Raw genomic sequence first — 26401 nt, 5'->3', positions numbered from 1 at the left:
TATTTCCCTATCCTGAAATTAACTCTAATCTCTCTCTCCCTCCTCTGTTCACAATATTTCAAATAATTCATGATAAGGAAGAGCCAAAGTGAAGGAAACATTTAAAATGCAGGAGCAGCCCAGCAGTAAGTGAAGAAAGAAAGGGAGGGGGAAGAGATGAGAAACTTATTCTGAAATCTCTTTTTCTTCTTCCTCCTGTTTTTTCTCTGGAGCTTGCATAAATCCTCTATCTGCTCCAGCAGGGAGCAAAGTGACTCCAAAGACTGAAGCCTACACAGTACCCAGGGAATAAGCTAAAAATAATCTATTTTCTGTTCCAAGCTTTATGGAATGTAGAAAAATTGATCTCTTTTTTCTTGGAATGGGAGAAAGGAAAAGCATTTCTTTTAAAATATGTAAAGTAATGAAAAAAGTCCATCTTCCCTTCTGGCTTCTGTTCCTACCTGCATCTCCCTCTCTCAGCGCCCTTTGCTTTAACAAACTAAACCCTGCCTCATGTCAGACAGGAGGTTGGGCCAGCTGGCACCCTGCATTGACTTCTTACAGTTCATTAAGGAACATCTCACAACAGTTGAGGAGATGCAGTAAGGTACATGTGCAGTCCCCTGGATCTCAAACAGGGACAGCAGGCAAGCAGAGCTAGCCAACAGCCCCAAAAGCCTGCTTTAGGAGCAGCTCCAGCTCACATCAGCTCAGCCCATCCGGTTCACTCCACCGGAAGCCTTCAAGCAGTGACACCTCACTAAAAAGCAGGAAAAATGGGATGTATTCAAGGAGCCAAAGCAGAAACTATGAGCAAGCTGAACTAAATTCCAGCCTGTTCTTGGACCTTCTTTAAGGTCAAAAATCTTTTTACTGTGAGCCAGTTTTTGAGTAAGTGACCCAAAGGCTTTGAGAGAATGGGCTGGAGAGAAACTGGTACTCATGTATTTTTAGAACAGTAAAAATAATCTCCATGGAAAAGAGTGGCTTTATAAGCCTGGATGCAGAAGCCCTTCCTTTGCCCACAGACCCAGATAAAATTAAACAGTGAACTGCATGGTTGTCAGGTCTGTATTAAGCAAATAAATCTCAACATGTCACTCAGCTATAGAGGTGACAATCACACTTCAGTCAGACTAACATTTCTCATATCAGATCCCAGTAATCTTTTCCATACATTCATTCCTAACAGTTTCTTATTGGCAGAAGCTTCAGTCTTGGCTGATGGAGTGACTAGAACAAACACAATTTATCCCGATAAGATATTCTTATCTGAATGTTTTAATCAAGACTTATCATTTTGCATTTTTCCTCAGCTAACGTCTGGATCTGTCAGACTCCTGTTACTAACATTTCATTTTCCATCACTGAGAAGTATTTGGTACAAAATTACCAATTGATTTAGAATGACAACTGCAAGAATAAAGGACTTCATAAGCACAACCAGCAGCAGGATAGTGGCTAAATTACATGTAAGTTTGTATATGTTTGACAAAACCACAAGATTAAAACTAGCTTTTGTTGGGAATGGCATTTTACTGAAGGCAGTGAGCCTGACAAAATGAATTAGCTCCAGCCTTAACCCTAAAAGTCCAACGTAATTTTAGAGTGACTTCTTCAATGTTAGTACACAGTACCCAAGAACAGGCTCTAGCGCTAGTGAAGTACTGCTCAGTCCCATCTACTCTACAGTAAAAGAGCTTAAACCATGACTCTTTTGCAATCATCAGGTTAATACAACAGATACAAACTAGTCCAGCCAGAGCCTACTCATTCAAAATAGGAGGGGTGTACACTGCACTAATGCACAGTCAGGACCAACAGATCTTTAAAATACACCTTTAGTCTATTCCTGCTGCCACTGAGATCTCCAAGAACTGTCATGTAAGGCTGGAATCGGCTCAACTAATCAGCCACTGGGAAAAGCCAATATCAAAGTATCAGGTATCAGACAAGAAAGGCCCAGACACATCCAGCCTTACACTCCTCATCATTCCAGCTTCTCTACAGAGCTGACAGAGGAAACAGCATCTGTGCAGGCAGTCTGCATCCAGACACAGCCACCAGTTCACTCCTGGAGAAGGCTCCCTTCTCCCTTGCCCTAGCAGGGTCTCATGATGACTTGGGCTCAGCAAGTAGGCACAAAGATGGATTTACACACAGCAGAAGTCCCTTGCCTTGTTAACACTTCCAGCAGAGTGACAGACTGCCTTATTGGGAAAAGAAAACTTCACATAGTAGTGGAAAATTCATCACCTGTCTCCCAAGAAGTACAATGGACACTGTGTATATTCACATATCAGCTACCAGCTAAACTTTACCAAGCTCAGGGTGTTAAACAGAAAATCTCTCTGCTACTCACATTTCCCCAGTGAGCAGCTCTTGACAGACATGCTAGTGACAGACATCTGCAGAGAATGATTTACCTGTATCCCCAATAAGAAGTCCTAATATTCCCCTCGGTTCAAGCTGGCACTTCCCACCTTTTTAGCTGTCATATGCAAATAAAACTTGAGACGCATCAGAACAGAGTGAAATACTTCACCTGAGAACAATACATAACCCTAGGTCCTCACAATAAGGTGACTGCCTGCAGGATCTGCTGCTGCTACAGGAGAATGTTTCACAGGTTCCTTGACACACTCCTCAAGTAAGACCCTGTGAAGGGAAGAAGTTCTTCTTCAGCCACTATATAATCTTCTTGTACCATTACAGCTTTCCCTCAGCCCTTCTAGAGGGTCCAGGGAACCCTTCTGGCCACCACAGAGGCTCCTCCTGATTCTGCGTTTCTGTTTTCTGGCCACATCCCTGGCACTCTCTTCTGCAACACCAGCCCAGCTCAGCAAGTCAAGCTTGTTTTAAGACAGACACTTGCGCTTGATTAATGTCCTTGATGAATTCGCTCACCTTAGGAAAAAAAAATAAAAGTCCAAGTTAAGCTGTATTATTGCCTGTCTTCATTGCTATTTTCTGAACCAACATGTGAAGATTAGCCAGCACTGATTCAGGACTGAATCCCAAATCCAGGTTGAAAAACTAAGTCACACACTCAGTTCCAACACTAAACCTCACAGCAACCTCTTACACTGACTGATTTCCAAGTCCACAAATGGTATTTTTCAGAACTCTTCAATCAATCAGTTCATATTTACACCTTTATTCTATTGATAGTATGTTATTTTTTGTGAAGAGGAAGTTTATTCTGGCCTTTTCTCGCTGTGGGAACAACACCTGCCAACAGAAGAGCAAAGTGACCCAAGAACCTTTTTGGATTTCAACAGAAATGCTAAGAGGGAAAGCACTGCCCCTCCCGTGATTTAACCAATTCAGGGTTAGAGACATGGTCCAAGCAGACACTATCAGGAAATCTTGAGAACCAGTCAAACATCCATGCAGAGCTATAGAGCTAAAGAGGCTTTTAGACACAGTGTGTAATCTTGTCAGAGCCGATTAGGTCAGAACAAAAGTGATGGGAAGTCTTCCCCCTTAATGTGCAAAGAGCTTTCGTTACTGCTCTATTATTCACTAGACTTGCTCCTCCATTCTTGGTGACTTTGTCACCACAGAGCATTAATTATTAATGTTAAGCCACACTATTTTTTACAGTAGGGAGAAAGAAGGTGTCTTTAATAGAGGCAATTTTCAATGTCATTAAATGGACACTCAGGTTCTTTGACAAGTTGGAGATCGCCTCATTGGTATGAGGCAGTACTTTCCTTTCCAAACAGCAAATACCCAACAGCAGAATTCCATTGCCACCAGCCCACTTCCATGGAGGACACCTAAAACCTATCCAGCAAGCTGTTCTGGGACGGCCTGTACTGTATTATGTGGGGCTGGGGTGCAGGAGTCCAGCCCAGCAGCATAAGCTCAGAGAAGACTAGAGCACGGAATGCAACCACAATCATGCCTGGCCTGCTCACAGCATGGGGAATGCCTCCTTCCTTTGATTGCAGCCTGCTAAAGCCTGTGCCCAAATGTGGGCTGATGTCCAAACATGTGGCAAGGTTTGGTTCAAATGTAACCTCAGGCTTAAAGTCTACCCTTGGGCTCCTCTCAACCAGCTGCTCAGGCATCACCTTCTCTCACTCCCCAACTGGTGCAAACATCTCCTCTAGTTAAGACACCAGAGATGAACACAGAGTTGGACACAGCCTCCAGGGATTAAATTATTAACAGATGAGACAGAGAGGATTCAAAATCTCATATTTATGCTCATGCCTATTAGGTTTCTATAAAAAACCCATGGATCACACACAGATCTTACACATGTGCACTCAACAAGGAAGAGTTGGGCCTCTCACAGCACTTTGGCTCAAATCACTGCCATTTCACAGGCACTGGGGATGGAATCCAATATATCGTTGTGCTTTGTTCTGTCTTCGCCAAATAATCAATGATGATTTAGCTAGGAACCAACCAGCACACACAGACACACACATACGTGTGTGCCATAAAGGGAAGCCAAACAGGACTTTTCTTTCAGGTTTACAGGCATTACTCTGCCCCTCAAGACCTCTAACATATTTTTAGAAAGCACTGAATTCCAGCAAACACAGGAGAAAAGCAATTCTGTGTGATTTCACTATCCCACTCCTACCATGTTGGCATTTGACAGCATCTCTTAATTTAAAAATTGGGGTTTGGACAATCTTCTCCTTCTAAGGTTTAGAACATGATGATTTTAAATCATTCAGATGCACACATCAATCTTATTTTATTCACAGGGTACTAGTGAGGCTTTGAGGTGGAAAGAAAGGGATAAACAGTTTGGTCTAGTTTTTCTTCCCTCATTTGAAGCTCTGTGTAGGTAGTTGACTTTTAACGATGGAATCCATTCTTCAGAAAGCAGGAAATTACTCTTCCACTGCCTCCACTCAGCAAGAAGGCTAAATGTTTGCAGTGAAATTGAATGGATGTGGTACCAGATTACATCAACACAGGGCCTGTCTGTTACATGCCTGCAGAGTGAGGCAATGGAGATGGAAGGGGAAGGTTCTGAAGAGTTGAACCTCATGAGTTTTGAGGCAGATCCTCAAAAGAACACATGAGAAAAGAAGTTTAAAATAGTGCGAAGAGAGAAGAATGGGGAAACAAAGAACAAAGAAAGAAAACCAAGCTGGAGGAATTGAAGCTGGAGGAAGTGAAGCTGGAAGGACAACCCAGAAAATATTTATTATCAATTACAACATGATCTATAAAATAGCACTCCGGCTCTACAAAGATTTGTGCCTGAGGAGTAGAGCCCATAAAGACACCTAGGCTAAACTGTTTCATCTACCACCACCATGGACCTGGAAGTCTCTGTGCTGCTCCAGGAGGACCCAGTGTCTCCTCCAGCACAGTGTCAGGTTTCCCCAGCATCTGCCGAAGGACAGCAAAGTGTTTATGCACAACCATGCCTCTGGAAGCTCCTTCTTGTAATATTTCTGCTAGAAAGTGAGCAGACACTACTGAACATCCACCAAATAGCAGCAAGTCCAAGCATAACCGGTCAGAATCAGACATACAGAAAAGGAAGTGGGGGCACTAGGCTAGATTTCCCATTGAGGCACCAAATTGGACTTCAGGAAATTACTCTGCAAGGCCTTGGGTAAATCAGATAACCTTTCAAGCTCTCTGAACACGCCTGAACACAGTTTTTGTATCAATCTGACTGTAAAGAAATCAACAGAGCTAAATTAATGATCCCCATCACACCTGCAGACACACAGATTGCATTCTAAAGCATTTTTAGTCTGATAGCTTGTTTAGTTTCAAACCAAAAATGAGCGACCTGCTTCAATCACTCTGATTCCATCTGCACTGATCTGAAGTCAGTGTAAAACCCAACAGTAGACGAGATTTTGAGCAGAATAAAACTCCTTTCCTATCACACAAACATAAAAAATACAGCTGGACAAGACCACAAGAGGTTACCTAAAATACCCCCTTTGTCCCATAATGGAATCAATTCTACTTAAACCATTCCAACACAGCTCATGGGTAGGATCTATTAAACCATGTGCAGCTACAGCCATGCTTTCTTCTCTCAGTCATGCAGTTACAGCACCCATCAAAAGGAAATCTCTGCTGGAATCCTGCTGCTATTAATACTGCAATTCCCCTAACAGAATTTGTTTAAAAAACCCTTACATACGATGTAATGGCTCTCATTTTACAAGTTAGCAAAGAACAAGCTTTGCTTTTGATAGTCTCTATTTCCAGAAATGCTATAATTCCTTTTTAAACAGGATTTATTTTTTTTCCACAGACTCTGTTACTGGTTTGGAATCTCAAAATGTATTTTAGCTCCTTGGGGAAAAGCTTGGGCTATCCATCTCTTTACTAATCTGTTTTTTCTATTAGACAGTTGCATCTCTCCTCCCTCAACTTGTCAGCTCTACTGATGAGTCATTAATTGCTTTCTTTTTGAAACAACTACAGTAGGCTAAAATCAAGCAAGAAGCCTACTGAAGAATTCAATTAACTTCTGGCTTGTTTGGTAATAAATAGTGCAGTATTGTGTTCTGCCACTCTTTATTCTTGTCCTAGTGTCTGGAGATTGCCCAGATGTTTCGTCCTGCGTTGTTGGGTTCCCCCCCCTTTCTGCTGTGGAAGGCTTTAGCCTGCGGGCTGTGCAGCACTAGCCTCTGCTCTCCTGGCTCTAGTTAATCTACATGGCTGTCAGAGCTGTCACATGAATGGTGAATCATGGCCTCTCGCTGCAATCACTTCAACCCCTGGGGAAGTGCTCGGTGCAAACAGCTGCACAAACCCCCACCCAAGCAAAAGTTTCTCCTGGATGAGGATTTTACAAATCAACTTTGAAATGATGACAAAGCCTGAGTGACAGGCCCCTGGTTCTTAAAGAACTAAAATTTGTCAAAAACAAATTGCTTGTCTTTCAAACAGACACCCTGTTTGAGCCCTCCCCCCCGCCTTTCCTTTGCTGACTTTTCTATTTCCAAACAACAACTGGATCCGTTTTCTTCTAAACAAACTTGAATTACAAAGGAATGTTGTTCTGCTGTACTTAATAGATTTGCACATTTTTCCCCTTTCTTCTTTAGTCTTTCCCAGTGTAACATATAATCCTTTGCACCTGCAAAAGCTCCACAGACTGCTGACTGCCAAGAATCCACCACGTGACCCTGCTTCCATGACCAGAGATCCTGTGTTTAAAGAGAAAGGAAAATAAAAAGTTATTAAACGTTTGAATCTATCTGATCCCCATGTGAGTTAACTCCGAGGATGGGAACTTAAGTGAAAGGCTATTTTTGTGGCATTTTTCAGTGATGTAATAAGTGATTTTTCCCAAGGAACTTGTGTACTTGAACGAGCAGATGGAGTTAGAAAGATGTCTGGAACCGAGGAAGGCTTGAAGCAAATTGCTTTCAGGGATTTCATATGTATGTATTTAAGCCTGTGGCCATGCAGCTTTGCAAATATGTTGTGAATTTATTGTCTTTTTGGCAGATAAAACAGTGCAAAGCAAAACACGGGGGGGGGGGAGAAGGGGTTAGCATGCAAGAACCAGTATCAGTTCAGCCCAGATGTACCAAACACTCCCATTTAAAATGAACAGTACTCAGCACAGTGAGACATGTCCTGTTTGCCCCTACATTTCTTAAACCAACGCTTCCCCTCACACTCCCCAAAACCCCCCATCATTAAGAAATTACTCTTATCACTCCCATTACATCCCAAAGCAGGTGTGTCTGTTTTTCACTTGGCGTCACTAGGGACCACACACCCTTCTCCTCCCTGCTGCTCCCACACACCATGCTCTAATCCATTAACTCACAGCATCATTTAAACATGCACATTTAAAACCACCACCAAGAGCAGTGCCTTCTAAAAAAAACACCTATCAAGAATCACAGCAGTCTGATGTGTCCGATCAGTATCAGCAACAGAGGCTGATGTGTGCTAGGATGGTTTCTATTATGCCACTTCGTTCTCTCCTCCTCCGCTCCACTCCACCACCTCCCTCCCATCTCCTGACATGCTTAACACTGGAAGTTCTCTGGAGGAGAGGTTTCTGGTTTATGATGTGAGGACCAGTGCTGAGCAAAAAGCAGTGGGATTCACAGCCCTTCTCAGGCCTACCACAGAGAAATCAGTCATCTCATTTTATAGCTGTGGCACTATCTCATTCTTTTTAAAGCCGTATTACTTCTATGCTATAAAACTTCCTTACAAGCAGCCCTGTAGCTGTGCTAGGCTGCGATGCTGCTCTCAGGCTCCTGGGTCTGCAATACAGGCACTTCCACTGGGGTATGGGAACTCATTGCCTTCAGTTGCTGACTCTTCATTTAACGTGCTGTCCCTGTGACTCGCCTCTTCCAACTTGGCTGGTGGTTGTATTTCAGTTGAATGTTTTAAAAATCAAACTGTTCAAGCAACAATGGCCAGCCACAATGTTGTTTGGTATCCTGCCACAGCTAAATAGCTGCAGCTCTGCTGTATGAAAGCACTAAAGGGATTTCAGTCTCTTTAATGCTAGCCATGCTTTTCTGGGTGTTTGCAGTATGGGTTTCTATTCCGCTGTCACCCACAGCAGAAACCGATTTTCATCTTGTAAGCAAATAAATAGGGATTCATAATTATTCAAACCCATAAGATGTTTTTCTAGAATAACTTACACTCTTTGGACACACAGCTTTCTTGTAGCTCAGTCTTGCTGGATGAAGGACACATCTTCCCAAGACAAAAGGTGCTTCCTTCTGAAGCACTTCTGTATTGTCAAAGCATAAATCCAACCCTCAAAATCCACTTTCAAAACACTTCAAGTGCTTAAAAAGCCTCAATTTGAAGGTCATGGTTTAGAATTTAACTCCTGGAGCCACTTGATACAAACAGAATTAGTGTATTTTCACATTAAGTGGTCTCCACGCATGTCTACACCTACAACTAAACCTGAGAACTCAGAACCGCTACTTCTGTAGTGCAAAAAATCACTGTGAAAGATCTGCTGGAGGACTGGGAGGAAAACCAGCACATTAATACACACATTCATGGCTCTGCGAGAAGCCCAGACTAATTCTCAGTCATGACAGGGTTTTATGTTAATGGCATTGTCCAAAGAAGTAGGAAAAGGTCAGTCTTAATTCTTGACATGTAGCTCTGAAATCTAGTTTCTGATAAAGGCTGGCTTCCCAGTACAGCTCTGCACAGAGAGCCTTTGCCAAGCCAGGCAAATGGTGATGAATTCCCGTTATTGCCTGCAAATTGACAACAGGTATTTGCAGCAGTCATGCAATATGGAAAATTGTGTAGAAGGGTGGAGCCAGGAACAGTTCAATTAAATTAGGGAAAAGGAGAATTGAGGCTGGAGAACAGGAAGAAAATTCCCCAACAGTGAGGTCTACTGAAGAGCGGGGCCAGCCTCCCCAGGGAGGAGAGGAAAGCCCTCTCCTTTGAGTCACTTAAAAATAGACTGGAGAAGGCACTCGAGACTGTACTGTGGGGAATAATCCTGTGTTGGCAAGGGCAGGATGAGATGACTTCATGCATTTCTTTCCATCTCCAATTTCGGTGATTCACCCAAGCTCCAAACCTGAACATGCAGAAGAGCGAGAGAGAAGCGGGGCATGAGGACATCATCCAAAAGGAAGCTGAGAGGAACAAGTGTCACAAGGCCAAGAGGACAGGCAGGACTCTAGTCCAAACTCTTTCTAACCACACCCATGCTATGGGCCAAGCTGATGAGCTGAAGGCCACACGTGTTTTCTCTCAGAGCCCACAGACTCACTTATCGAGAGGGCTTTGTGGTAAATCGGGCTTGTAAGTTCTTCACAAATGCTCATCTTTGTGTTGCATCAAGCATGGTTTTAATACTCCTAACACAGAGCAAAGCACAGAAGCTATTAGAGGCTTGACCACTGTAAAACTAGAGCCTTGCTCCTGGAAAGAAATACAGGATTCACAAACAATCTTCCACAGAACACCGACTTTGGACAGAATTGCTGGTTACTTGCAGTGATACTGCAATAGATAATGCTCTGCCATCCTAGATGCTGCACAGATTGAGAAGAGCTTCCACTCCAGGTGACAGCTCCCTGCTCAGGGCCTCCACCCAGGGCAGAAGCCCCTATGTAGTGCCTGCAGAAGCCCTACAACTACACTGCTTTCTCTATATATGCTCTTGCAATATGAAACTGGGAATAATAAACTGGGAATTATAAGCAACACAGCCACAACAATTGGATCACCAAATGGCTCCTACCTGCTTACACTGTGCTCCTCCTGCAGAAGGGTGCAGGAGATAATGAGACTTTTCCAAGGCAATACCCATTCCCACTAGTATTCACTGCCTAGGAAAGCAAAATGACAAGGAGCACATTACATGAAAGCGGGCCGCCATGCCAAGCCTGTGTCATGTGTATTCTATTAAGCTGAAGGCTGAATAGAAGACTTTGTTTTCCACTTCAAAGGACCCCATCCCAACCTCTCGCTCTTCCCTTATGAATAACAAATTGGAAATAAATCTTCTGGCTGAAGTGCATGGAAACTCGTACAGTTGGGGCCCTCTGCAGCTTCCCAGCTCAATCACATGCTAATTTTTATTGTAAACACTTTTATGTGATATATATGTAAATCTCGCTGTGCATCGCTGCACCATGTAAAGCAATCCAGAGGGTGCGTCCTCAAGGGATGGGACACAGCAGGAAGCCTGAATGCAGATTTCCAATTATTCACAGGGATAATGTTCACAGAGAAGGGTCAAGTTTTATATGTGGGCAGAGCCTTACTTTTCTTCCTGACGATCCCATTTCATGCTGCCCCATAGGCCTCTGTCCTCTGCTTCTCACTACAAATGTTATTTAGCTCTTTTGATACTGAGAATACAAGGAAGTTCATTTTGCTGGGCAGAAAGTGCATTGGAAAAGTCACTCCTAGGATATACCAAAGGCTTTTCAATCTAGTTGGGTCTTGGTCCGTATTCAGGATATACAGATATATTCTATTATATATTGGGAATGCACAGCACTTGCCTGTCTCTCAAACCTGATGACAGGACCAACACCCCAAACACTATATGAAGCATCGCAGAGAATGAGATATCTCTGCCTTGGCCTTGCTATTCTGCAGGCACTAAGATGCAAGCAGAACTCATGGCATACACTAAACTTGAGGCCTGCAGCTGAGTAAATATTACAATTCACTCCAACAATAAGCATCTGCAGTATTTCCACATAACCCTCTGTTCGAGGCCATGTTCAACTTCGTGATAACAGAGGGGAGGAAAAATCTCTCCAAATTAATCACACGGATTTGTGTGCATGTGCAATCCTGCAGACCGAAGAAAGAAAAGCAATTTTCACATTTGCCTTTGCTACTAGGTATTTTGCTTCCAACGTGGCATTCTGCATGGCTGAGCCTTACAGATGCATGGCACGTTAGCTAGAGGAGAAGCAAAAACTTTGTGAGCTGATCGCTGTTTCTATATGTAAAATCAAACATAGAGCATAGAGCCAAATGTCCTCCCCAGTGAATTTCTATGCACATATGTGCGGCATATGTGCTCGTACATGTGTATATTATCTTGCAGGAAACATGCACGCCCAAACATGGGAAAAATTCAATGATCTAAGTTCACTGTTGACAAAAGCATTGAGACCCCAATTGCATTAATGGAGTTGTGCTCACTTAAGCCAGTCCTGAATTTGGCCCTAGAATTAAACCCACCCAAATCCTAGGTAAATTGAAAGAGAACAAAAGTTGGCCTACATGCAACAGCATATTTTTCATGTTAAAAGCATTTCATTCCCTTTTTCTCCCCACATAATACTGCATTGATGCCTGTGACCCGTTTGGATGTAAATCAAAATGAATGTGCTAAAAGCCTGGTTAAATAAAATGTCTTCGAAACAGTGTTCCCATGGTAAAGGCAGAACATAATATGCCGGCAACACTCAGTTTCCATGGCATGAAGGGCCATATATGTGCCTGGGGAGGCAAACGTACTTCTGAAAAATCACTTTGACATTAGAATGGCTTTCTTTGAGCATCTGCCTTGCCACTACCTGCTAATAAATCTGTGCTTCATACAGGCTTGCATGAATAAATTACATGGAAGGATCATGAGCTTTTAAAGGTTCTTCAGCAAGAAGCAAGTGTCCGAATCAAACAGTGAGCCCTTCCCACTGATTACCTCTATACTGTACCAAACATCCCCAGATGTCATTGGCAACCTCAGCAACTTCTAGAGAACCGCTTGTGGTCTAGGCATGACCAAGAGCATCACAATCTGGCTCTGTATCTCCAAGACTATGAGAGTCTGGTTTACTTCTGCCATTTTAAATGCTGCATTGATGAGCCAAGCCCATCTGACTTTCTCAAACGTGCCTGCAGTGCTGTAAGTAAGGATTGCATTTGTTTCTTGCTCTTTGGTGCAGATGGCGTACAGCATTCCTTTGACTGCGCTTCAAGGCTGTGTGAATGACACTTATTGTGGCACTAATAAAGCGAGGGCTGTTTGCTGAACAGCTGTTGGGGACATTGTTCTTTTGTGAGGAAAATGCAGCCGTTATGCTAATGGCATGCACAGGCCACGCTGGCCGCAAGTTACATCACGCCTGGAAATGTGTTTTCCTGATAGAGCACCTAAGTGAATGGCAGACACGTTAGCGTTATTTAACCATTAGGACTTAATCCCTAAATCAGCCCGCTCGTTACTCAAAGAAGGAGTGACGTATGGTAGAACACTTACTACACTGCCTGCAAGGAAATGGGTTTAAAGTTGGGCCTGGGTTTCATTTACTCTTGCCTTACACGTAGCCGAGCGCAGCAGAAGGAAATACTAGGCTGCATCTCCAGGAAAAAAGGAAAGCTGTCACCTACCTATAGCGGAGGGAAAGAGCCATTTTAGGCCCAGTTTGGCTACATTCCTCTAATTTTCTACTTCTCCTGTTAAACAGCAACAGATTTGATTGTAAATTTTAGGAGGGAAATAGCATGTGGTTTATTGTTTCAGTGGTGGAGTTATAAACACGTATTACTGTTGAGAGCCCCAGCTGCCCAGGCAGAAGCATTCTGTAAACTTTTCATTCTTACTAACTTTAAAGCTCAGGTGCAATGAGCTCCAACCAAGATTAGAGCCTCCACTCCCCACAGAAACCCACCAAGCAGTCTTTGCACAGCATGCTTCAAAATACATCTCAAAGGTATGCCTGCACTGACAACTACAAGCAAGTCTAAGTCCACTTCTAACCAGACCTGTTCACACCCTCTACTGCCTATACCAGCCCCTCAAAATTGAGCTCTCTGGGGAGAGGAACCAAGACAACCAAGCAAATGAGTCCACATGCCAATGCCTTCATGCAGATCAGTCCAACAGCAGATTTCCTAAACTCTGTTCCTCTCAAAGCAAGTGCCTTGTTCCTGGGGTGACAACTGAACCTGGACAGAAAAACAAGGGACCTAAGGAAATGTAAGACCAATCCCGAGCCTGCTCTCCATTGTGTGGGCAGAAACCAGTTTAGGAACACAGGGAACTTCTGTTCTGACCCAACCAACCTTCTGATACTGCTCAGCCTCACACAGGAATGGCTGGACTCTCCCCATTGTCTTAACTACAATGCCCAGTTTATTTTACAGGGTGGAAACATGCCTGTGTGTACTCTCCTGAAGCCACTGAAGCATGTCACTGCTTGTTCAGCATCTTACAGCACTACCACATGCCACCACAGTCATTACAAAATCCCATTGTATATAAGCTCCCTGTCTCTGGCTGTTGCCTCTCAAGGTCCAACCGAGTATTTCCTTGTAAAACACCTGTTAATTTGCGAGATTCACAGATTTGAGAAAACTATCTAATTGCTAAAGCCAGTGACAGAAAACCACATGGGCTCACTATAGCTGCAGAAAGTCTTTGAGCTTTAGGTTTTGCCCAACACCAAGACAAAGAAGGAAATCCTGGCCCCACGTAGTACCAGAAGAGCCAGACCATCAGCCTGAGCATGGCTAGTCCAAGGTTTTTAATCTTTCCTTGCAGGTCCTGAGCCAGCAGTGTAGCACAGTCTGTGCCAGCCCTCCCAGGACTCACGGGCACACACAATCTGCAGGGAGAAGTCAGCCTGACCCTGATGTTACACAGTCTTAGCACCACCCAAGTGTCCCACCCCAGAATCAGACACGTCTAATGGAAAATAAAAGGTGCCCAGGATAGTAGGTTTGTTTTCCTTTAAAAAACAACCAACCAACCAACAATCCCCTTGTTTTTCAAGTCTACTCATTTGAGACCTATGTCCTCCTATCCCACCTGCTCCTTCCCTCCTCACTGGCTACCAAAGCCTTTTCTCCAGACATACAATACATTTGGTCTATAAAGAGACCATTCTCCATGTACAGCTGCATTTGAGTAACTCTCAGAGGCTCTGAAGCACAGCCAACACGCAGAAATATAAAACCCAAGAGGAATGAGTCTTGTTTCACCTGGGACAGGTTTACCTTACACACAGCTCTGTTCTCTGAGGGAGCTGACCCTTCCCACTAGCCATAAGATGCAGGCATTTTTGACAAGATGTTTCTGGACTTAAACTTAACCAGAGGCTCTTGATTTTGAGGGAAGAGGGGGTTAAGCACTATTTTGCTGAAAAAGAACCACTGATGCCCTGTATTTCTGTGGTATTTCCACAGTAGAAATCAAAGTTGTCTTTTTCTCAGGTCTAAAAGAAAAAACATGTATTAAAGCACAACATGAAACAGATGATAAATCACTTAGAGTTGGTAGGTATTAAGATATGATGATCACAAGTGCTGAATAAAATGCCTGAACAGAAGATAATAGAGAAGGGATGAGCTCCACAGTTCTACAGTCACCACAGTGGAGACTACACACATGGGGCAGCAGGGTGAAAGCAGGAGAGCTGTGCTAGACTCTCTGTAACCCACAACAATTTCATGCCAAATACACAGCCTGTAATATGAAATTCCCACAATGAAGAACACACATACAATATTTCCAAAGCAAATTACAGAGGCACCCTGGAAATTCCAGGGCAGAATACAAGGGGACTGTGTCTTACAACATTATTGCAAAACTTGAACTAATATGGAAGGCAGTGTGCTTTGCAGGCTTTTGGGAAGCACACCACATCTGTGTTCTGCTGCTTTTCTCCACGGCCAGCTGGCTTTGAGATGGAATCAGAAGGATTAGCCCTAAAAGAACCTAAATCGGATCAAACAGCCCCTGTGGTCATTAGCCATGGTGCTCCTCCAAGGGCTGGTGTAGCGAAGAGTGAATGGGCTTTGAAATGCCCCTCTTTCCCTGAACTCTAAGATGAATTCAAACTTGGTTTTGCTATAAGGCTTGGGCTAAAAAGACAGAGAAGAGCAACACTAACTCAGCCTAGCACAGAATTACAATGTCTGTCCTGAAATTCAATACAACATCGCAGTTTCCTTCTCCCCTTTGGTTTATATCAATAATCTAAAACAAAGTATAGAAAAATGAAAAACTAGCAAAAGAAAGGACATGAAGCATGCATTAGAGCAGTGGGTGCTACCTACACCATCATTTCTTTACTGTTGCCTCTTAATTCATTGTAAACTAAGAAAGAAGCCTATGAACTGCTTCTAAATTGTGTGCTCACCTGAGTAACTGGCAGGACGGCTTATAATTGAAGCAGTATCTGTTTCTTGCTAATCACTGCAGTACCCTCTTTGCCAGCACGCTTAGCATACGTAACCGTATAGGTCAATCATTCATACAATGATCTCTTCTTCTAACCTAGTTTAGTGCACGATATGTAAGTTTACTCTCACATGGGACAGCTGGTCTACATTCACACACAGAACAAAACTCTGCACGTAAACTGTGGCTAAAATCTGCTGGAAGCATAATGAATAACCGGAGCAGCTTGGAACAAAGCAGACAGAAAAAATGGGATAAACACCTGATTTGATACCTACATCAAACCTTTATTAAGCTTCTTTAAGCTTAACAACCTTCTGCCAGCTGCAGCCAGCATGTATGGAAAGAAAAAGGAAACTTCTTCTTCCATGTCCTTTACAATGGAAAAATAATTTTCCTGATTTTTATGGTGATTAGGTTGTTCAGGGAATTACAAGACTGAGTCTATCTTCCATCATCTTATGTAACTTAGTACTAATGGTTTTAAAAATGACAGAGCTATGGCACTTGTTCTGATCTGCTCTGCAAGATGACCCACACACCATACACAACTGCTCCAGCATTTTCTTTCTCAAGTAATCCCATTAACACAGTGTAGAATCCTCAGACACCATCTCAATAACTTCTCCATGTTCAGGCTTTGTATCATTTTTCTCTTGTCCTTGGGACTCCTACCTCTTCTTAACTGCCATCTCTTCATGCTCCCTTCCTGCACCAATGAGTAACCCTAGCCTGCATAATACTCCTATCGATGCTACTTGGCCACATCCAGTCTGCTGGATCATAGTGGTTTTTGCCCTTTGTTGTACTGTCAGGGCAATTCTTAAGAGCTCCATTCAGATAAACAAAACATATCCTGCTTCCATTGCCTGGCTTTGATGTGACAAACCTTGAGCTCTCTCCATGTGCAGAGCCAAGGCGACTGGAGCACGTAAGACTGATCTTTGCAGTTATCTGCTCTTGGTTCCACAGTCAGAATATATTGCAACGGGTTTGTGGAACAAACTGACCTGGTTTTGTTTCTCTTCAGATCTGCACTGAGCTCTTTAGATTAAACATGATGTCTCATCCTAAGTGACTCACTCCTGTAACCAGCTAAATTCAAACTGTCTTCTTTAAAGCCTCCAATCTAAACAATACATTTTATTGTCACAGCTATGTGGACATTAGTTAAACCAACTTTACAGTCTGCAAACAACCACACAACGTTGCTGGCTTATGTGGCTTTGGCAAGAACACGGCACTTTTTAAGCACTGTCACCTCTTGCTCCCAAACACTCCTGCTGCACTAACAATTAGCAGGTCAGGCCAGCATCCCTGCTGAAGAGTTTACACAAAGCCATTCCTGCACACTGGCAGGGAAAGAGATTCCTAATAAGGCAGCCAAAGCTGCCCTGTGCAATGGGATAATACACAGACACCACATCAGGCTGAGCTCATGAAGAACCTACAGAATCCTCTATGAACACAGCTCAGTTCTGTGAAAGCTCTTGTAGGATTTCATGCTCCTTCTGCCAGTGGACTCCCCTTTGTATCTGACTCATTGAAGTCTCCAGATGCAACATTCACACTGTGGGTTTGTCCCCTCAGAACAACCCAAGCCACTTACAGTGAGAGGACAAGCTATTGTCCCAAGGATAATATAAGTCCTCCTAACCAAATGGAAGCAGCAAGGGACAAGGAAGATCATCACAGGATCCCACCCTTCCAGCAGTACTGCCCAATTTGGGTGTCAGTGGCCAGCTTGCTCAGAAGTCCAGTACCCTTAACATGAAGAAAGTTATTTTCAGGTCCTCTCCTACAAATATTTGATTTTGCTACAATGCCTTTAGTAACCTGCAATAATTGTCCATGTTTCCAATCCAGATCTCAAAGCACATGAAGAAGCTTTTCTTTCACCTTCTGCAGTGAGTTAAAGCAAAAACAGAGGGATGAAGAAATGCCATGTCTTCAAATCCAACCTTGTGCTCAATCTAGACGTTGACTCTGTCCATGATAAACACAGCAACCAGCTGGTGGGAGGACACAGTGCATCATTCTGAAACACTGTGCTATTAGAGTATCATCTACTGATAGCTTCTTTAAATGACCTTTAAATGAAGTATATGCAGCCAACAGCCTGTCAGTGACACAGTCTTTCTGTGTCTGCAAAACACCATCAGTTTTCTCTGTAGCAATTGCAATTTCCTAATAACTTTGAAGAATAAAACACTACAAAAAAAAAATAGATTAGATTTCTGGTATGTTGGGGAGTAAAATTTAGACTGCATGCTACACATCTATGGTTACATATTCCCTGTTATTTTTCAGTTATTCTGGCATAGGTAGGTTAGTCCATACTGATTCTTGGACGTGCCCATAATTGGGATAACCAAGTTAGATAAGTTACCATGGAAAGCCTTTGCAAAATGTATAACTTTTATTTCTCTCATTAAAGAGAACTTACCTTTAAGGACTCCCAGAGGGGAAATTGTACCAGAGAGAAAGGAATCTGGAGAGGTGGGAAAAGAAAAAACAACATAATGTTAGAAAAGCAAATGAGGTTGGCATGTTCCTCCACTGGCTAAATTAAGAACAGTTACTGTTCACTCAGAGAACTGCAGCTTATTACATTTACAAATCTTTATGGACACTTAATGTACGTTGCCATTAAATGACTGGTTTCACTAAAGCGGTTTTACTTTGTTTATCACATTCCCCGCTGAGAGGTTAATGTATTGTTACCAGGGTGGCCTACAAGAGCAATAAGCAGTATGATCTAGTGCAGGGACATTCCTGGTTTGACGCTTAGCCAAGGAAGCCATAGGGATGGTTCAAGAAACATGTTCCTAAGACCACGGTCACAGCTTGGTAAAAATACATCTTCAGCAACAGACACTCTCACAAAGGCTGAGCTGAGAACAGTTGTGCTCCAACCAATGCTTTGCAGTTGAGCATCAGCTGCGGAAGCTTTCTCCGAGTAATCTCATGTTAAAAAGCCCCCTTGAGAGTTAAAAGCAGGATGTGAAGAGCTACCACAGTCAAATAAACTCAAAGGAGAAGCTTGATGGTTCTTGTCTCCCCACGTATAATGAGAGGTTCTTCTGTCCAGCAACAGCCTGTATCTCTCCCTAGGTTTATTCTTATTGCCATGTGTCCCCAGCAATGCCTGTGCCTACTTTGTAGATTTTGCCCTGATAAACACCTCATGACCAGCTTAACACTCTTAACCAACTCTTGACATGTGGCAGGGAAAAAAGCAAACACACATTGCTGTCAGCTCTGTAGGCTCTGCAGGGCAAACATATGGAGTAAGTCAGTTTTCACCATAAACAGAGTGATTCTTTGCAACAAGAGACATCGCTTTCCAAGATTATACCTTCCCTTATAATTTCTTCCTCCCTCCTCCATTCTCTCCACTAAGTTCTTCTGTATCTTCCTCCTCCATCACCACTATGACAAGCCATGTCCAGTATCTTTCTCTGGTGCCACCCCTGCTATCTCCAGCCCAACAATCTATCTCAAGACATCTTGGAGATAGGGGTCCCTAGGAAAATAGTACTGTGCTAGAGTTGCCCTACAGATGTATGTGCGGGTCTGCTTTGCCCCTTCCTAAATTCATCTGCAGTTAACTTCTCCACTTCAACAGCCGGTCAAGCCCCGGTTTCAAATCTTCTTCCAAGTATCTATTTGCTTCTCCTACTTTTAACTTTCTTCCCCAGACACGATGCATGTTGGGTCAGTTTCCCCCTTAGGCTGATTTGCAGTTTGTGCATCATTTTATCAGTCTCAGAGAGCACTTACGCACCTTTTGCCATGGAGTAGATGCTCAACATGGGTCACATTTAACTAATACATAAATCTTTGATCTTTGTGAGTAATGTCAGGTTAAAAACATTCACTACAGAGAAACAAACTGCTTATTAAACCCAAATTCACACTACACAAAGGAATTTATAATGGTACATCCATTAAACATCACAAGAGCTAAAGAGTCCTGTCTGCCTCACTGTGTTGCAACTAATGATTAATAAATGAGTCTATTAGGTTAATTTGCCAGGCAAAACGAAGCTTGACAGGCACCTGCCACAGAACATTTGTTATCTATTCGGGCAGGAAATGGCAGTGAGAAGAAATCAATGTCACTGCTGTACATTGAGCTGACAAACTGAAATCTCAGAGGAACTTTGTCATCTTGAGCAATGAGCAATATCCCTGGTGGCAGCTCTGAGCCCCACAATAAAGGTCAGACATGGCTCTTATTTATCAGGGCCTTGAAACTCTACTGTAGCAATTAAATTTTCCTTTTAATACTGGGTGAAAAAGCCCAGCTATTTGACAGTAATGTGTGGTAATATATTTATGAGAAGATATATATATCTCCACATGCTGCTGCATCATTGTTGAATTGGAGTTAAATGGCATGATTTCTTTGCCATGTAAAATGAAAAGCAGCATAATCTATTATCTAGGCCAAAAAACAGGGAAAAAGGAAACAATACCCACTACATTTGCTTCAAATTTGTTAAAAGAGAGGAAAGGAAACACTCTGTATCCAGCTGTACACCAAACAAAACAAGCTTTCAAACACAGCCTCCAAGTTTCGCTTTCCTATGCTCATGAAGGAGTGGTAAAATTCTGCAGCTGTTAACAAGACAACAAGGGAAGCTTTTGACATAAACCCCTTTTTATCTCCCAGCTCGAAGCATTTCAATCAGAGAGGAAATTTGTTCACGACCGCTGTTTGATTTTCGGTGTTCCTGGTGCTTGCTTTCCATGTCCTGCTCAGCAGGGACCCAACCTGGATGGGGATTATCTGTTTCACTTTTCCCCGTGTGCCCCAGGAGCTGCTGCTATGCACAGGCTTCCAAAATGCCTGGGAATAGCATGGATGTATGACAGTGGGATCTGCACAGCCACGGGACTCCCTCCTCTCTAGGATGCCTGCAGGATAAGGGCCTAAACATCCCTAAGCCTGAAAAAAGCAAACAAACTGGGAAGCTTCGCCAACAAAAACACGCAGAGCAGCACCTTTGCGTGCACTAAGATGATACTAAGGAGATGTCCTCCATTTTTTACAGTTATCCATTGCAGCCTGTTTGACAACATCCTGATTTAAGAGCAAAACCCACACAAGCAATTTCATGGGTACTGGAATGGAAGGGAATCTGGCTTCCTCCAGGTTTTGTCATCAGATTCACTGAAGCCAAATAATTTCCAAGCTGTGGTCATCGATCTTTTTGAGATGGGGAACTCCATCACATTTCCCCTCAACATTCCACAGCCCCTGTTGAAAGTTCAGTTCCAACTGCAAGCCTTTCCCAAACACCTTTATCATCTTTGTTCTCCTCTCACATTCTTCTCTTCAAGAAACTCGGAGGAACTTCTACTTCTCTTTGCTGCTTCTGCTTTTCCACCCCATTTCTGTAGCCAAAGTGTCCAAGGGCTGCACAGGCTGCCATGCATTCATGTGGGCATACAACCCGTTTGCATAAGCCTTGTTTCTCTCAGAGACCAGACTAAGCAATCCACACCCAAAGGCAGGATTAATATATGCAAAAATGAAATAGCTCTGCAAGGGTAGCTCATCCAACAAAGCCTTTAGATGGCTAATTGCCCTTTATTCCTCTACCACGACAGAGGTGACAAAATCTTCCAGGCTGGAGACACTTCTTAATTTGAACATTTACAGCATTTTATTCCTTTGCGTACTTTGCTTCGTAAAAGGAAAGCTTTTCAGCAATGAACAGAATCACACCCTGCCAGACAGCGATATTTATGCCTGAAATAGGGTAAGACAACAATAAAAATGTGGTCCGCACATGTGGGTAACTCTGTGCCAGCAAATATGAAACCCTGGCGAGCTCCACCACCCTCTCATTCAATGTTAATATAAAATAGACAGAGAGTACCAGTTCTCATGTCTGGCCTAATGTTATATAACTGTGCTGTTTGTTCAACACAGTCAGCTCTTACACCAAAAAAAGAAAGAAGTTTAAAGCCCCCAGAGTGCTGTAAATTGTTGCTCCCAAATGTTTTCTAGGTTAGTGACATTCTCATTTATTGTGGTCCCTGTAGTCCTCAGCACCTGATGCCTAACTTAATGTAATGAATGTTGCAGGTTCTTATTTCTACAGATCTGCTTAATTCCCCTGATACAGGAATTTTAAAGATTCATTTTAATAAGCTGCTTCTACCAAGAGTCTCACTTCATAGCCAGAGCAACAGACACGCACATCTCACTCTATGAAAACACCAACCTGAAGATGGATGACAGAGCAAAAGTCCTACAATCACGTACTTTTTAATTAAGTAAAAGCAATTTACAACAGAGCTTAATAATACTCATTGTAGCTACAACACATTCTAATGAAACTCAAAATTCACCCATTCGGTATCTGATGCTAAACTGCAAGCTGCAATTGTCCCAAAGGAAATGCAGCAGCCAGGGAGCAAGGAGAGGATGCTGAAGGAGTGGCAAAGAGGGGGAGGGAGAACCAAAAGGAAAAAAAAAACCCAACCAAACCAACTCATCAGCCCCTTCAGAACTGGGATTCCCTTCCAAATATGAGAATTCTTTCACACAAAGAGGAAACAGATGTCCACGTCTGGAATTTGCATGTGGCTTTATTCTCTTCTAGGATACAATAAAACTACTCTTCTTCTCATCCTCCAAGCTAGAAATTAAACAGTGGCATGTCATGCAGAGTCCAGCTGTGCTTTCTACCTCCAATCTTTATTAGCAATATATTTAAAAAGAAGAGAGAGAGACAGAAAGAGAGAAACTAGAAAAGCATAAGAAATGAAAAAACTATGTGGTATGTGTTCTCAAAACAATATAAAACCTACAGATGTTCTTACTAATCTGTGGCACATGTTTGTTTATTCAGGTTTTCCCTGTCTCCAGTTCAGCAGGCTTCGCTCTCCAAAACAGCTATCTGTTTTTACAAATGTTAGAGTAAATACTGCAGGAGAGACTGGCATAAACAGTGAGAGGAGGAACAGGCGCACCTTGTAAGAGCAATCTGTGCCCCTGCAACTGTGCCTCCATCCCAGGAACAGCTCTCCCCATTCCTCCACTGTTCCCTATACTAACAGCAATGGGAGGAAAGCCAACAGCTATGAAGAGAATTTTGAAAGTACAAGTATCACAAAGGCTAATGACAAGAACATCAGTTCTTGAACTGCAGTCATGGAGTGGTTCTCAAGCTTGCACCTAACCTATCAGTTGCATGTTTTTTGACAAGGCTCACAGAGACACTGTCATGTTGAAGCCTGTATTTATAAGGAGTACTCCATCACGGTGACTGAGCTGCAGATGCCAAACTGCGCCTTCTCCATTACAATTACAAAAAAATATCTAATAACCCACTTCTGAGTATCAAAGAACATACTGTTTTCCAAGGATACATAAACCGCAAACTTCAGGAAAACAATCTTCCCTTTACTGAAGTCCCTTTCACAGTTCTTTTTTTTAAAGTCAGCTTCTTTATAAAAGATGGTTCTCTCAAATAGGTTCACGTTACAGCAGAATAAAACAACGCTGTCTGCACACTGCAGTTAGCACCAAAACATTTCCATTGATAATCACAGTAAATCTGATTCAGTGCTTTGTCCTAAAACTCTTTACACACTTGCCCAGTACATCTGGATTATAATAAACTGGTGTTCCAGCTATAAATATACTTTTCCTATGGCAGGATTTGAAAAAGACAGCGTGAAATGAGGTAAACTTCTCCATGGTCACATCAGAGGTCACAGCAATCAGCACTGTTAGGAAGACCTGTACCTTTCTGCAGTTCTGACTGACAATGAAGATGTAGAGGAGCTCAGTACTGCCATCATTGATTGTATGCACCAAAACTGACAAAGTAGACTTATTTTGTTGCAGAGCTTCAATGAATACTACATCCCAGGACCTCCTTGATAAACTGCAGATTCCACAAGGAACCTAACAAAGGTAATTTGTTATCTTAACATGAATGAAAGACTGTCAAAGCCATCAGCTGTGTTCCAAGCGATGGAAGGTGTGGTGAAAGAATAAACACATTTATATGTTAAATAAATGATGGAGGGCTTTGTTAATAAACACTGATGTAACTAGAAACAAACCTCTTCAGGCAAGTATGACAACACTGGTACAGCAATGACCAGAGAAGATCTCTTGGCTCCATTCCTTGAGAGACACAGTGAAAGACCAAGTTCACATACAGCACCTTCCTGTAAGACTGCATGAAGCCAAAGAGGGGTGGAAGCCCCTGGGAAGTTGGGTCAGCACAGCTAAACCATCAAGTTGCATTTGCAATAAAAACTTTCCGCAGTTCTTCAGTGTTGAACCTTGGCTCTACAGCACTGCCAGAGGCAAATGAATGGCATTTAAAGTGGTAGAAACCAAGAGCATCATTAAAACAAAAGCTTCAGATCATACACCAGCAGCTACCTGAAGTTATCAGCAATTCCATCATTTCTAAGCAAGAAACATTAACCCTGTGTGAGCTGGGAGACAACTACAACCTATAAGCAGGGAGAAACACAGAATTCCTGAATAATGTTTGTTACTCTGATTCACTGATCCTCAAATAAACATTTGCACCTTGCTTCCTCTGTTTCCCCAGCTCTAAACCCAGAGTATTTCCATTGGTCACTTGGCACATGTGAATGGAAGTAAATTCCTTTCAGAGACAAAATATTATGTGCCCCACAGGGTTGCTTAATTTGGTTACAAACCATTCTCATAGATGTCCTTTGGACCTGTGCGGCAGAACTGCACATGCAACAGGACTGTAGAAAGCACTGCATGCTTGTTATAAAAGCAGCACACAAAGGTTGTATAGAGACAGATAAATACAAGGAAAATTCTATCCAGTTTTCCCTCCTCTAGAAAAAGGTTTTATAACAAGAAAAAAAGAAAAGAAACAAGTTTTTCTGGAGGGGCAATGTTGAGCAGTGAAGGGGAAAGACACAGCCAGAGATCCGGCATGACTGTGTGTTCCCAAAACATGGGGAAAATAGAAGCACTGAGGCAGATGCACAAACTCAATGCAGGCTGGATTGATTTAAGAGAGCCTGATGATCACAGAGCCTTAACTTTGCCCACGCGTGAGACAGACCATCATTGAGCTATTAACGGCTCTTTCCTCAAAGAAACAGTATTAAAAATCTCACACACACACCCCACCACCCCCCCACTTTGCACCAGACCCTTTACTGAGAGGACAGAATAACTATTAGGAATGGTATGTTAGCCACAAAAACTGATCTTATTGGACTTTATGCACAAGCTAGACCAATCAGCCCCTAATTAGGCAAATAATATCCATGTTCACCCATATTCCAACAAAGAAGCACTGAAGGAGACGCCTGTTTTGCCGTTCATCCTTGAAAACAACATGCCCAGAAAAATCCCCAACAAGAAAATGAATATGCTGACACTGATTTGTACATGCTGCTTGCAAGGCACAGATAAAAATCTTGTAGGCTAAAAGATGAGTTTAGCAGTTGTAGAAGAATGAAGGTATTGTTTAACAGGAAGCAGATGTATGTCAGATGGCAAACTCATTAAAGTGTCCCATCGTTAAAGGAAACGGGATAACAACGAGCCATCTGAAAAAACCTGAACTGATCAGGAAATACACAAGCCGCAGCTAATCTCCTATTTATTGGTAGGTAATGCCTTTAAGTCATGCACATGCATTGAGTTTAGGACCATGAAGGGCTAATCTTTGTTCTCATGAAAAAAAGACAGGAGCAGAACCCTGGAGCGTGGAGTGCAGCATTGCTGGAAGTAGTCTTGTGAGGAAAAACTTCAACATTTGGAGAAGCTATTACATCAGGACGTGGGTGCAGACACACACGCGTGGTTATGCGCTGCCACTCAAATGGCACGTCAGCTCACTAACTCTGAAGGCATTTTAATGTACATTTTACATACATTTAGCATTCTAAATAGAAGTATAATTTTTAAAACGCCTTTTGAAGGCCCCTATTGAGAGACAGCCTCTAAACACAAGCTTTTAACCTGTAATCAAACAAATCAAATGTATAGGTACGTGCTGGACTGATAGATTTGGAGTATCACAGAGTTGAACAGTTCTTCAAATGAGGATTTTGCAGGGGATACAAGGACCTAAGCACAAGGAATTAGACAAGTAGCATGCTTGATTCACAAAGCAGGTGGATCTATAGAGAGGAGCGAGAGTATTGCTTCATCCAGCAAATATTCAATCAGAGAAACTTGACAACAGGGCAGCTGTAATCACACTGACATCAGCAGAGGAACTCTTGTCCTGGGAGTAACAGCCACAAGAAACATGTGTTTCTCCCTTCCTGGATGTATCTCAACCCTCAGCAGTTCTGTTACAAATGTCCTGTTACTACATTATGATTACAAGTATAACAGAGCAGCTCTCACTGTAACAAAATAAACTCATCTCTTACCAGGAGATTTCTGAGCGTCACTAGAAAAACTGTCATAGGGAAATCCATCTCTGCCTTTGCATATGGTCCTGATCCAGAGTTCATTGAAAGCACTGGGAATTCTGCACATGTGGGTTTGACAGCTTCTGGATCAGGACCCAGAATGGTCAAGATGGAGGAAAGAGGAGAGAGCAGATGCAAGGTTCTAGCATACAACACAAGGATCAACTAATTTGGATATTACCACATCCCTCCCAGGATGCACAGACTCCTGCTGAGAGCAGATCTAGGATGTGCTCTTTTTAACTTCTTGAATGGCTGCAAATTCCCTGCTTTTACAGAAGCTGTACCTGAGCCCAAGCCAAGAACATTTAAGTACCACTTAAATTCCCAATAAAGTTA

At 42.7% G+C, this 26401-nt stretch overlaps 1 protein-coding gene across 3 annotated transcripts in view; it reads right to left on the bottom strand.

The window, feature by feature from the left end:
• SLC25A26 (solute carrier family 25 member 26) overlaps positions 1-26401 on the bottom strand; it is an 83384-nt gene that overhangs the window by 6664 nt on the left and 50319 nt on the right. For all 3 annotated transcript variants that reach the window (XM_057422927.1, XM_057422928.1, XM_057422929.1), the window contains 2 exons: positions 18051-18095; positions 7067-7136 (listed from right to left, as the gene is read on the bottom strand). In XM_057422927.1, the coding sequence (XP_057278910.1) occupies positions 7067-7136; positions 18051-18095 (115 nt within the window). The remainder of the gene's footprint in view (positions 1-7066; positions 7137-18050; positions 18096-26401) is intronic.

The sequence above is a fragment of the Pezoporus wallicus genome, unplaced genomic scaffold (assembly GCF_028554395.1).
Source record: "Pezoporus wallicus isolate ANWC-B61680 ecotype Strahan unplaced genomic scaffold, APGP_CSIRO_Pwel_v1 contig_7073, whole genome shotgun sequence".
Lineage (NCBI taxonomy): Eukaryota > Metazoa > Chordata > Aves > Psittaciformes > Psittacidae > Pezoporus > Pezoporus wallicus.
The sequence above is the reverse complement of the archived record's forward strand: the minus strand, read 5'-3'. Positions and strand labels throughout refer to the sequence as shown.